Below are 12,054 nucleotides of genomic sequence, written 5' to 3'. Positions count from 1 at the left end.
GTGCCAGGTGCTGGACCATGCGGCGGGGTACTTCCTTGCGGCGGGGGTCCAGGCTGCGCTGTACAAGCAGGCTACGGAGGGGGGGTCGTGGGAGGTGGAGGTGTCGCTGGCCGGGGTGATGAAGTATCTGCGGTCGCTGGGGCAGTACGAGGGCTCCACGGGGTTCCAGGGGAAGGATTATACCGGTCCGGCGGATGTGCCGGGGGAGTACCTGGAGACGAGGCAGACGGGGTTCGGGGAGATGACGTTTGTCAAGCACTCGGCGTCTGTTGAGGGGGTCGACGTGGGCTGGGACGTTATGCCTAAGCCATTGGGGTCGGATGAGAAGAGGTGGTTGTAGCGTGTTGGGTCTCATGTACATGTATGAGTCTGCTGTTTGTATACTTGCGCGAGAGATGCTGAATTCGTCAAGTGAAGTGCACGTATTTAAAAGGACAAGTCAATGAATGCTATAATTGAGCGAAAGACAAATAATCCAAATACAATGCACATTGGTATATACGAATACAAAGCCAGAGAACAAAGCCTCTTCCGAAGCCGAGACGACCAAAATGACGAGAAGAGTCAGGAGACATGGACATGAGGAGATGGAAAAGATTCGACGGCAATAATGTAGGTCTACCAAACAGACGCCCGAACCCCGAGTCCCGCGAATACCATCCGCGCCGGTTTGACCAGCAAAGACAGCACGGGGGTAAAACGGTAGGTCTCTGAAACACCATGCAGAGCGGAAAGAAAGGAGAGCAGCAAGGTGGGGTGCATCCCTTGCTGAGCGGAACCGTAGAGAGACCAGTTGCAACGCAACGGCTGTGAAAACATGCAGGGGGTCGTTTTGTGTTGTCGCACGCGGGCCGGGCGGATTAATTGACCGGCTGGTATCCCTTGTGTTTCCACTCGCTCTGCTTCCAATCGTTCTGGAAAGTGCTCATTTCGGTGCGTTCATTGGCCCACTTGGCATCCTCGAGCGCGTGTTCGAGACGGCCCTTCTTGCGCTGGGCGATGAAGAAGAAGATAAATCCGGCGATCATGGCGGCACCAACGCACCCGGCCCCGATGTATACACCGGCCTTGGCTCCGGTCGGTAGTTCGGCCCACTTCTCGGCCAAGGATTTCGGCGGGTTGAGGATCGCGTTGGCAACGGTGGAGTTACCCCTGTCAATATCGGATTAGTATTTGCTGTGGCAGAACAACGAAAATGACTTACGAGATGACATCGATGCTCTCCCATGATCCCGAGTGATCGGTATAATTGTACTCCTTGCCGGTGTGGAAATCATGCACACGGACGCTCTGGAGGACCATGGTAAAAGGGGCATTCGAGTAATCAACCAGACCACCTGCCCATTCGATCGTGCCGATCTGATTCGACTTGATACCAGCAGGCCAGATGCCATAACGGAGGTTGCAAGGGGTCTGGGGGTAATTCTTGCCGTCGAGGGCGTCTTCGTATTTCAGGGTCCGGACGAGATTGCCGTCGATCCACCACTCCAGTTTCTCGGCCGTCCAGTGGGTGGTGTAGTTGTGGAATTCCGTATCCGCATTGGGAACATAGTGATACCCGCCGCGGTCGAATGAGGTATCGTTACCCTTGCCGAAATAGTTGGATTGGACCTCGCTGGTGTTGTAACCCACCCATTCCCAGTCAATCTCGTCCAGGTCGTCCGACTGCAGCACGATACTGCTAATGATACCGGCGCCCTTGGCCATCTTGACATGGGACTCGACAATACCGAAGAAGATGTAGAAGGTTGACTGCATTGTGGGCGACTGATTCTCTCCTGTGATGGTGAATTCGGTTCCCTTGCTGGTGTGCGTCAAGGCTCCGTTGGTGACGTTCCAGATGGTATCGTCGAGAGTCTGATTGAAAGTGAATGTAGTGTTGATACCCAGGGCTGGATCAGCCGGACAGGTCTCGTTGAGAGGGTTGCACGATGTCCATGTCTGAGCGGTCACCGAACAGATGCTGGCCACCAAGAGGGCCACGAGGTAGAGAAACGACATGGTCAGTGGGCCTTACAGAGTATCTCTGTGTCTGTCTAGATCTGTTGGTGGTGGTCGAAGTATGTATCTTATGTAAAGTGAATGGCAGCCAAAACAGGCCGAATGTATAATGCTTCAGCTAAAGCAGGACGAGACAGCTGGGGGGAATTTATGTTGATGATTGTGGGCAGTAAAGAGTGACAGATCCGGACGATTGGAAGGAATGGACGTGCGATCGAGTCGCACGAGGCGTCTTCAGCCCACCCGCAAGTAGAAGATGTAGAGCAAAAGCGAAGAGAAGGACAGACAGGATCCGGAGGGGAAGCTGAGACGAACAGAGGAGAGAAAGACCGGAGACGGGCATGGCGGCGAGAGTTGAGTAGAGCGTAATAAAACGGATGGCACTAATTTAATTAGCATATAGCCACTTCTCCTGCCGCAGTTCTGCACTACTAGTACTACTAGGTATCTTTTCTGCAGCCAGCAGCACCTTAAGTTAGTACTGTGTTGCTAATACTGCTATGAAAATAGGTAGAGTCGAGCTGTTTCAGGGGTAAAATCAGACACCAACAAGGAAACCGGCTGCTCTTGGACGGTGGGGCCGGGAGCAGATCTAGTCCGCTTTGGGGAAAGTCTTCTCGGATTGTTCCTGAGCCTTGCCGGATGTGGGATGGCCCAAGACGCATTGGGGTTTGCTCTGTCATGATTGGCTGATACGGCCACTTGCTGGAGATAAGAGCAGGCTAAACCCTGGCCAAGAGAGCAGGGGTTTGTTACTTAATTTACCTGTCCACTGTTTGTGCGTGTAACAGTGTAACTTTTAATAATCCTTCGAAAATGGCTGCCTCATCTGTCAATGTATGGATATCATTTCTTCAATCTCGATCTTTAAATGAATCGTAATATTATCCTATCAGTACTCTGTATATTCACTAAATTAATAGGTAACTGCCGAGAAATGATGATGCCTAGGATAAATTGTTCTGTGAGACATGACTCCATCACCAGTATCCATCTTTCCTCCTCCATAGTCTATCTATCTAGTCTATCTACTTGACCGTTCACCTTGCTAGTTGAAGTTGTCTGTGCCCATGGCTCCACGGCTCGAGTCATATCAATTGTGGCGAGGGTGGCTAACTGGCTATCGAGAATCAAGGGATATATTTAGAAGGGAGACCCATTCTTATCAATAGTAGTTCAGGGGATGTTCACCTTGACAAAGACTCTTGGTTCGTCAGTCTTAGAATAACACAGATTCGGGCACAGATCTCATGTTCCATATCTAGCAGGAGTTCTCGTCTCAAGCTGACCTCGATGTATTATTCTGGCCCACTTGATGCCTTGGAATGTACAGTAAGAGACACTGTACAACACATCAAATGTCGTAAAAACTTCATATCATTCCCCAACTCCAAATCCCAAGCAATCCATACCCATCTCATCATGGCTCATCTCATGACCAGGATCATTCCTCATTATCATTACACATACACATACACATACAATCATACCAGAGCGCCGGAAACAGATGGCCAACCCTTATAGCCCCATCGACTCCTTAATTCAGATATACCTTGGCCGGCCTCCGAACATCCTCCCGGTATCTCCGCGAACGGCTCGGCTTCTCGACATATTCCACATAAGACGGACTACTCCGTCGACGACGATGCGTCGAGCGAACCTCCGTCCCCCCTCCCCCGCTGTATCCATAATCGGGTTCCCCACCCCCCCAAGCTCCAGGCAACGAGCAGACGCGGAAGAGCCAGATAATCAGCAGGGTGCCTGCGATGGTGCCGATGACGATCCCCGCAATGCCACCGCCCGAGATGCTGCTGGGGCAATTGCAGCTGTCGGATGAAGAGGAGGATTGGCGGACTTGGAGGATGTTGGACAGAATAGGTGCCTATGCGAGGGTCAGCTTTTGATTCTTGGTAGCATCCATTCCATGGTTCTGCGACTCGGGCCGTTGCGGAGTGATCCAGAGATGAGGAGGCAAACAACTTACCATAATGGGAATGTGTTTGATAAGTGATATCAGGTCCGGGAGGCGAGAGTGATCCGCTCGATGAATTTGATCAGATCTGTATCCCTCTACAGGTGTGGCGACGGCTTCGTGTGGATGCCGAGGATCTTGGAGCGACGGAGCTGAGATTGACTCTCACGTCAAACAAACGAGAGACAGGCACCTCAAGAAGAGGAAGGGCTGAACGACGACGGAATGAATATATATAAGATGAGAACAACTTCTTCCCCTTTGTCCCTCCGTCCGTTCTAAATATCCGCCTGTCCCGCGCTGACGTCAATGGCACGTCTTCCTCGACCGGGGGGGAAAAGAAGCGATCACCACCGTCCATGTACCTTTTAGCCCGCCCCGAATCTTGAAACTGGGAAATCGTCCGGCTACGGCTACGGCTACCAATGGGCGTGAGCATTGGCAGATTCGGCTTGGAATTGGCTCCGAAGGCTGTCTCTCACATGGAGTGGAGAGGGGGAAAAGGTCCCTACCTGATGCATCGCATCGTGCGATCGTTAAAGGGTCTGTCGTGCATTGCATTAAACTCACTGCCATGACCGTTACGTCTTGATCGCGTACCTGATTTGATTCCCTCCCTCTCTCCTCCAATGCTCTGGCGGGCTTTTCCGAGACTCAAGGGTCAATCACATGTGGTCTCTCCCCTCCAAGAATCCGAACACTAGCCATCCGCAGCGCCAGTGACGCAATCCATCACCACGATACAAGCTAGCGACCAGATTCAACAGAGCTGTTTATAGCACTGCTTGTCTGATGTGCTTCTAATTTCCCTTCAACTACTTCAACTACTTCAACTACTTCAGCCATCTGGGTATACGACCATGATTGCGACAACATCTAGATGCTACCATACGAAGCCCCTGTAAGAAAAGGCTTCGCGGTACTCGCTCCCGTTGGTCATAACTAGCTCTTCATTCGAAAAATGGCAACAGAGCAGATGCCGAGATGTGACCAGATTTTGATGCTCAGAGAAGCTGTTACATTGACCCCTTATGAGTGGTGGTCTAAATGACAGGTAGAATGTGCCGTCTTGGACGCCTGAACGCTCCTGGCTTGGATAGACAACAGCAGAGAGCAACTCCCTGCTGAGTGAAGCTTATGAACGGTCAGGCGAGGTCATGTCGTAGCCCTACCTGAGACACTACCCCGTACACCCAATTTCATGCCACTTATGCCCCGACATGTCCAGGCGACGGTGGCACGCTACCAGTCTCCCAGTCCTTCATCTCAGCACCTAGTTCAAACTCAATAGTCCCGCCTTGTGCCATGATATCCTCGTGCTCGAACCAGTTCTTTGTCCACGCTTGCCCGTTGATCTTGACGCTTTGCACATAAAAGCCCTGAGTTAAACCCGTCGCAGTAATTCTCAATGTCTGGTTCCCGTTGATCGTCATGTTCAGATCGGGGAACCAGGGCGACGAGATCAGGTAGACCGGTTGCGTGACGACTGGGTAGATGCCAAGCATCTGCCACAGGAGCCATGAGTTCATGGCGCCTGCATCGCTGTTTCCTGGCACTCCGTAGGGTGCGTCCTTGAAGCTGCAGGGCAATATGGTCAGCGGCCTGTCGAGTGAATGGACAGTGCGCTTACTACTGCAATCCCAGGCGGCGGGACATCTGAACGCTTTTCGCTTGTTTGTTGATATAGTTGTAGAGGTACGGTGTCGCAAAATCAGGCTCATTCCTGCCTGATATCAGCTTTTGGACGGTTGATCAATGGCAGGACGTACCCAATGTTGATGAGTGTCGATATGCCCGCGCCGTTCGGCCCAAGGCTCTGAACTGACAGATTGGGTTTGAACTACACAACATGAGCACAATCCTCAAGTAACCAGGTCTCACAGCGCGCTTACCATCGTGTCTAGCCGGGATTCAAAAGTGTCTGGCCCGCCCATGAACTCGATTAAAGTCTCCATATCATGTGGAATCACGAAGGAGTACTCTGAAGACGGTGATCAGTACAGACCTCAGGACGCAATACCGCACTTACCCCATGGTACGGCTTCATAAGTATACGCATGCCATTCGCACTCGTAACAGTAAAGCGGGTCGTATCCGCTATTGTTGAACTCGCCGTTCGAAAACTTTGGGGCTAGAAACCCAGTGAAGTTCAAGCTCTCAACGTCTGGATTCCATATCTTCTGCCATCCCGCTGATCTCTTCAGATACTTTTCGCGATCACCGGGCATCTCCCCGCTGGCTACTTGGCTCAAGGCAAAGTCATTCAGACTGTACTCGACAGTCCGCGAGATGCAGCGTGTGTTTCGATCCTCAGAGACATAGCCCAGTTCAAGCCAGTCCCCCAACGCCCCTCGACCCTCCTTGGTGCTCGCAGATAGATCGGTAGGGTCCCATGTATTGTATGGGATGACTTCGGCGTCCGTCTTCATCGCTGCATACCCGTCTGTCCAATTGATTGCGCCACGCAATCCTTTGACGTACGCATCGGCAAGGACATTGTCAGCGTTGGAGCCGCCTTGCACCAGTCCGTTCCAATTGCCCGAGCGCCCGTCGGGCAGGAAGCCTTGATGCCTATTACCTTGGTTAGCTCCAAACTCCAAGATTCTGTCTACTCAACGGTGGCCTTGCCTCCATATGTCAATGAGACCACGGATCATGGATTCGTAATAGGTAGGCTGGAAGATATGATAGAAGCTCACAGTGCAGCGGAATATGTCCCCTGAAACAAGTAAGTACATAATCAGGAAGCCTCCATGTATACTGACAGAGAGTATAAAAGTCGTCCCAGTACGGCTCCCCCGACTGCCAGAGTGGGTTCTCCCCAGTCCGGTTAGAAGGCATCAAATGCATGAAATACAGGGAGCTGTAGAGCAGCCGCACGTGGGTGATGTTTGCAGTACTGTCAAGTGGCACCTGGACTTTGCTGAGGACCTCCTGATTCCATTCAGCAACGGCAGCTTTGACGGTGTCATTGAGTGTCCACGATGGGATCTCGGACTCAATATACGACTGAGCCCTCTCAGGCGATATAAACGAGATCCCAATTCGCGAGACGATTTGTGGATTTGCATTCTCGTCCCAGCTGAAAAGAGCGCCAACACGGTCATTCATAGGCCCTGATGTTGCCTTATCCGATACGTTCCCGTATGTTGGCTCGCTCATAGCGCCATTGGCGAGATTCTGGTATCGTGGCATGGGATCTGTATTTTTTCCAGTAAAGGTTCGAGCCATTGTAGGCTTCATGGAAAATTCTCCATAAAAATAGACTGTGAAGGCCGCTCCATTGTTCCATCCGCCAACGTACGTCCCATATCCGCTGTAAGCTCTACCGTTCTCTTCAATTGTGATCTCTCCGCCAACATAAAATTGGCCATTCGGGTCTCCAGGAGAACCGGGCAGATAGTGAGATACATCCACAAGCACATGCTTCTCACCCTGAGGAAACGAGTACTGAACAATCCCGGCGTGACTGGAAGCGGAAAGCTCTACCTGAACACCATTTTGCAGCTGGGTCTTGAAATAGCCTACACTGGCTGTATCCTGACCGACTCTGGGCTGACTGTATGTGAGATTATCCAGGATATTGACAGGAGGCGACACAGTTGTCAGAGGCATCTGCGGAATGATCCCATATTTCGGAGCACCGCCTGTACCGCTTTCATGCATCATGCCTGGCCATGTCAGTCAAGAACAACCAGCCAAATTCGAGCAAATCACATACTGATTGCGGTCACATTGCCATCAGGAGTCCATCCGCCGTTCAGCACAGCAATGCTCCAGTTTGCGGCCGTCGTGTCTATTCCCACTTTGGCCATTCCAAAGGGTCGCGCACCTCCAACGAATATATCGCCTCCTCCGTAGCCTTGGCCAGGATAAGGGCCTTCTGACCCCATCAGAACATTTACATACTGGGAGTAATCGACAGAAGACCACGCAGAAGCCGTTGCTGCCAAAGCCAAAAGCCAGTGAAACAGCTGGCTGAGAAGAAGAAGTCGCATGATTTGAGACAAATTTTCCAATTGTAATGCGTTGTAGACCTATTATAGGAGAATTTCCTTGCCACTGAACCGAAACACCAATCTCACAAGATTCAAGAAACCGAGGAGAGAACATGCATATATAGCCCTGGCCGCAGCACATCGTTGAGCAAAACAGGAATGTGACCAGGACGCATATCATTCTGAAGAAGAGGGGTCGTGACCGTGCTACAGACATAATGTCACATCAAACGGGAAAACAAGCATTATCTTCCATCATCAACCTGCGGGTAAGGGATGATCAACCAGACTATATCCCAAAGTCGACGGATGAGGGGGATGGATGCAGACAGACAATCATGATGCTTGGTTGTTGACCCGAACATACTCCGGATTGTCTGCTGCGTCGGAGAAACTCTACTTTTCGGATAGTTCTTCCGATCGACCGCCGCACAGCAGAACAGACAACCCAAAAAACCCACCAAAAAAAGACCATCCCGCAATAGCGATCACGATAAACCCACCTGCATTGCCGCCGTCTGTGCCAGCTGAACCTCCTCAACTCCTCCTCTCCATACACTCAGACGACCGACTCGACAAAATGGGTGTCGCTTTTGACAAGTGTGACACGCGGCCGGCGCATATTGACGCCATCCTCAACGGCCTGGACAGATACAACCCCGAGACCACCACAGTATTCCAAGACTATGTTGTCCAGCAATGCGAAGAGCGCACATTCGACTGCTACGCCAATCTGGCTCTGCTGAAGCTGTGAGTTGCATCTCTCGTCGCTCCCAAACCACCGCGCTCGCCCTGGATTCCCACGCGGGGGTGTTCAGACCGCACGGGACGAACATGATGAACAACCTTGTTTTTCTTCATAATCACGTTTCCTATTACCTGACATCCCCCTGGGGATGAATGCTGAGACAAAACACATGTTCTGAAAACAAACAAAAAAAAAAAAACCAGACCATCTGTCCCATTCAGCTAGCTCTATCTCCCCGACCTTGCTCATGACCTTCCGTTACTGACAAGAAGTCCCCCTTCCAAAACAGCTACCAATTCAACCCTCACCTCCTCCAGCCCGAAACCGTCACCAACATCCTCGCCAAGGCCCTCACCGTCTTCCCCTCGCCCGCTTTCTCCCTCTGCCTTGCCCTTCTCCCCGCCCACACCCAGCCCTTCCCCACCGCCGACGCCGACGCCTCCCAGACCTCCGACTTCGTCGAATCCGTCCAGAAGCTCGCCCGCCTGTCCACCCTCCTCGAGTCCGCCCAGTACGCCCAGTTCTGGTCGACCCTGAACTCCGATGACCTGTACGCCGACCTGGTCGCCGACGTCGCCGGCTTCGAGGAGCTCGTGCGCATCCGCATCGCCGTGGAGGTCGGCAAGGCCTTCCGGGAGATCAACGCCGAGGTGCTGGAGCAGTGGCTCGACCTGCGCAGCCGGGAGGCGCTCGAGAAGTTCGTCACTGAGGTCTGCAGCTGGGAGGTTGACAGGGCTGGCCCGAACGGGACCGTTATCAAGGTGCCCTCGAACAAGGAGAACGAGGTGCGCAGCGAGGTGAAGAGCGAGCGCGTGGGTGTGGATATGTTCGGCCGCGTGATTAGACGGGGCTTTGAGCAGGCCGCGTGAAGTGTGATGTCATGTGGTTCAAAATGGGGATTTTCCTTAACTTCTTCTTTTTTATTCTCTTTTTTTCTCATCCGATTCTATTATCGAGAGATCTGGTTGTTATATGGATCTCTTATACTTGTGCTAAGACAACCCAATGATGATGAAGATAGAACCAGCACGGGGAGGCTCCGGAACGGAATGTCTTGGGACCCGGCGCATTTGGCGTTCTGAGATTCGGTCTCGGTGTGTAAAAAGAAACAAAGTATCTTGATTCATGTATTCATTACCAGCTGGAAATAGCCATTTTTAACCAAAAAAAGGAAAAGATTCTATGGACGAGTTATCTAGGCCTTAACCAGGAGACTCCTGCCCGACATCTCCTCGGGCTGTTCGATACCCATAGCGGCAAGGACGGTGGGGGCAACGTCTCCCAGGACACCCTCCTCCTTCTTGAGGCTCCAGCCCTCGGGGGCGTTGGCAAGGACGAAGGGAACCTTGTTGGTCGTGTGGGAGGTCTTGGGAGTGCCCTTCTCGTTGAGCATCTCCTCAGCGTTACTGGGAAAGATGTATGTTAGCCTGGAAGAGAAAGTCAAAAGGATGGAAACGGAAGCAACCTACCCGTGATCAGCGGTAATGAACAGGACGTATCCGTGCTTCTTGCAGGCCTCGTAGATTTCACCAATGGCCTTGTCGGTGGCAGCGACGCCCTTGATGGCGGCCTCGTACACACCGGTGTGACCGACCATGTCGGGAGGAGCGAAGTTGTTCATGACGAACTCGAATTTTCCCTCTGCGATGCGCTCGGCCATCTTCTTGCCGACGGCTTCGGCGCTCATCTCGGGCTCATGGTCGTAGGTAGGAACCTTGGGCGAGGGGATCATATCGCGCACCTCACCAGGGAACTGCTTCTCGATACCTCCGTTGAAGAAGAAAGTGACGTGGGCGTACTTCTCGGTCTCAGCGACGTGGCACTGCTGGACGTCCTTCTTGCTGAGCCACTCGGCCAGCACATTGCCCATGTGCTGAGGGGGGAAGGCGACGGGGAATGTGTAGTCGGTCTTGTACTGGGTCATGGTGGTGATGTGAATGTTCTTGGGGTAAGGGAAGTCGGGCTTGGGAGAGCGGTCATAGTCACCCAGCAGCTGGGTAATCTCACGGACACGGTCCGAACGGTAGTTGAAGAAGAAGAGGGTATCGTCGTCTGGAAGATACGGTCAGTTCTCGAGCAATTGTCTTCCAATTTCCCCCTGAAACATACCTTGCACACGCCTTTCCTTGCCGCCAACAATGATTGGCTTGAGGAACTCATCGTTCTCACCCTTCTCATAGCGCTCCTTGATAGTCTTCACGGGATCAGAGCTCTCCTCGCCCTCACCGGAGACAATACCCTTCATGGCAATTTCGACTCGGTCCCAACGCTTGTCGCGGTCCATGGCGTAGTAGCGTCCAACCACCGTGGCAATCTCCCCAACGCCGATCTCCTTGGTGTGATCGAGCAAGTCCTGCATGTACTTGGTAGCGCTCTTGGGGTCGGTATCACGGCCGTCACCGAAGAAGTGAATGAAGACATGAGGGATCTCCATCTCCTTGGCGACCTTCAACAGACCAACCAGGTGAGTGATGTTCGAGTGAACACCACCATCAGAGACCAGACCCAGCAGGTGCAGACGACCATTGCCCTCCTTGGCACGGGTGAAGGACTTGACAATGTTGTCGACCTTGTTCAGTTCACCCTTCTTGAGGGTCTGATCAATGCGAACGCTGTCCTGCCAGACGACACGACCAGCACCGATGTTCAGATGGCCAACCTCACTGTTGCCCATCAAACCCTCTGGCAGACCGACGGCCAGCGACGAGGCATCCAGCTCGGTATATCCTTGAGCGGTCTTCGAGTTGTCTTCGGCAAAGCCGGACATGTAGGGTGTCTCCGCGGCAGCGATCGCATCTCCGTCCTTGGGAGAGTTGGGGCCTGGGATACCCCAACCGTCGATGACGACTATTCGACATTAGCGATCGACTTGATGTAGCGCACTATCGTGGAGAGCTTACTCAGAACGACTTTTTGGTCAACCTTGGCCATTGTGAAGCTAGTCTGAGAGTTAGTCAATTGAGTGAATTTGACAACCAAGTTGATGGGATGAAATGATTCTTTGAGGACAATTCGATGTAACTCACAAAAAAAGAAGCGAGATATCGATGTCAGGAGAATTGACTGGATGGGAGAATGAGAAAGAAAGAGAGAGAGAAAAGAAAAGGCAGGCCGGTGAAAAACAATTGCTGTTGCTCTTAGTATGATAATTACCTTGACTACTATGGAGGGGGAGGGGCAGCGTTTCTTCCCGGTGACGCTTTTGGAGTTGGTTCTCGCTTTTCCTTCTCTTTCGCCGACGTCACGCTTCTTCCCTTAGTTAATCATCTTCTTTCCCCGTGCGTTCTCGTCCGCCTTGGTCTCGTTCCGGCTCTTCCCTATGACCCCATTAATAT

At 52.2% G+C, this 12,054-nt stretch overlaps 5 protein-coding genes across 5 annotated transcripts; 1 reads left to right on the top strand and 4 right to left on the bottom strand.

The window, feature by feature from the left end:
• Window positions 1-860: 860 nt before the first annotated feature.
• CDV56_103735 (glycoside hydrolase family 16 protein) lies at window positions 861-2,001 on the bottom strand (the record flags this gene model as incomplete). The annotated part of the gene is made up of 2 exons (XM_026757354.1): window positions 861-1,152; window positions 1,205-2,001. 2 exons carry the CDS (start codon window positions 1,999-2,001, stop codon window positions 861-863), a joined length of 1,089 nt encoding a protein of 362 aa, XP_026610382.1.
• Window positions 2,002-3,538: 1,537 nt separating this feature from the next.
• On the bottom strand, window positions 3,539-3,988 carry CDV56_103530 (uncharacterized protein; the record flags this gene model as incomplete). Its single annotated transcript, XM_026757149.1, has 2 exons — window positions 3,539-3,883; window positions 3,986-3,988. 2 exons carry the CDS (start codon window positions 3,986-3,988, stop codon window positions 3,539-3,541), a joined length of 348 nt encoding a protein of 115 aa, XP_026610381.1.
• A 1,193-nt stretch (window positions 3,989-5,181) lies between these two features.
• On the bottom strand, window positions 5,182-7,971 carry CDV56_103090 (uncharacterized protein; the record flags this gene model as incomplete). The annotated part of the gene is made up of 7 exons (XM_026756709.1): window positions 5,182-5,551; window positions 5,604-5,696; window positions 5,743-5,813; window positions 5,866-5,954; window positions 6,003-6,536; window positions 6,739-7,644; window positions 7,695-7,971. The coding sequence occupies 7 exons, from the start codon at window positions 7,969-7,971 to the stop codon at window positions 5,182-5,184; spliced, it is 2,340 nt and encodes a 779-aa protein (XP_026610380.1).
• Window positions 7,972-8,551: 580 nt separating this feature from the next.
• On the top strand, window positions 8,552-9,588 carry CDV56_102908 (CSN8/PSMD8/EIF3K family protein; the record flags this gene model as incomplete). Its single annotated transcript, XM_026756527.1, has 2 exons — window positions 8,552-8,721; window positions 9,009-9,588. 2 exons carry the CDS (start codon window positions 8,552-8,554, stop codon window positions 9,586-9,588), a joined length of 750 nt encoding a protein of 249 aa, XP_026610379.1.
• A 326-nt stretch (window positions 9,589-9,914) lies between these two features.
• CDV56_102642 (2,3-bisphosphoglycerate-independent phosphoglycerate mutase) lies at window positions 9,915-11,650 on the bottom strand (the record flags this gene model as incomplete). Its single annotated transcript, XM_026756261.1, has 4 exons — window positions 9,915-10,125; window positions 10,189-10,771; window positions 10,829-11,566; window positions 11,620-11,650. The coding sequence occupies 4 exons, from the start codon at window positions 11,648-11,650 to the stop codon at window positions 9,915-9,917; spliced, it is 1,563 nt and encodes a 520-aa protein (XP_026610378.1).
• Window positions 11,651-12,054: the final 404 nt, after the last annotated feature.

This window comes from Aspergillus thermomutatus, assembly GCF_002237265.1.
Source record: "Aspergillus thermomutatus strain HMR AF 39 chromosome Unknown NODE_322, whole genome shotgun sequence".
Lineage (NCBI taxonomy): Eukaryota > Fungi > Ascomycota > Eurotiomycetes > Eurotiales > Aspergillaceae > Aspergillus > Aspergillus thermomutatus.
The sequence above is the reverse complement of the archived record's forward strand: the minus strand, read 5'-3'. Positions and strand labels throughout refer to the sequence as shown.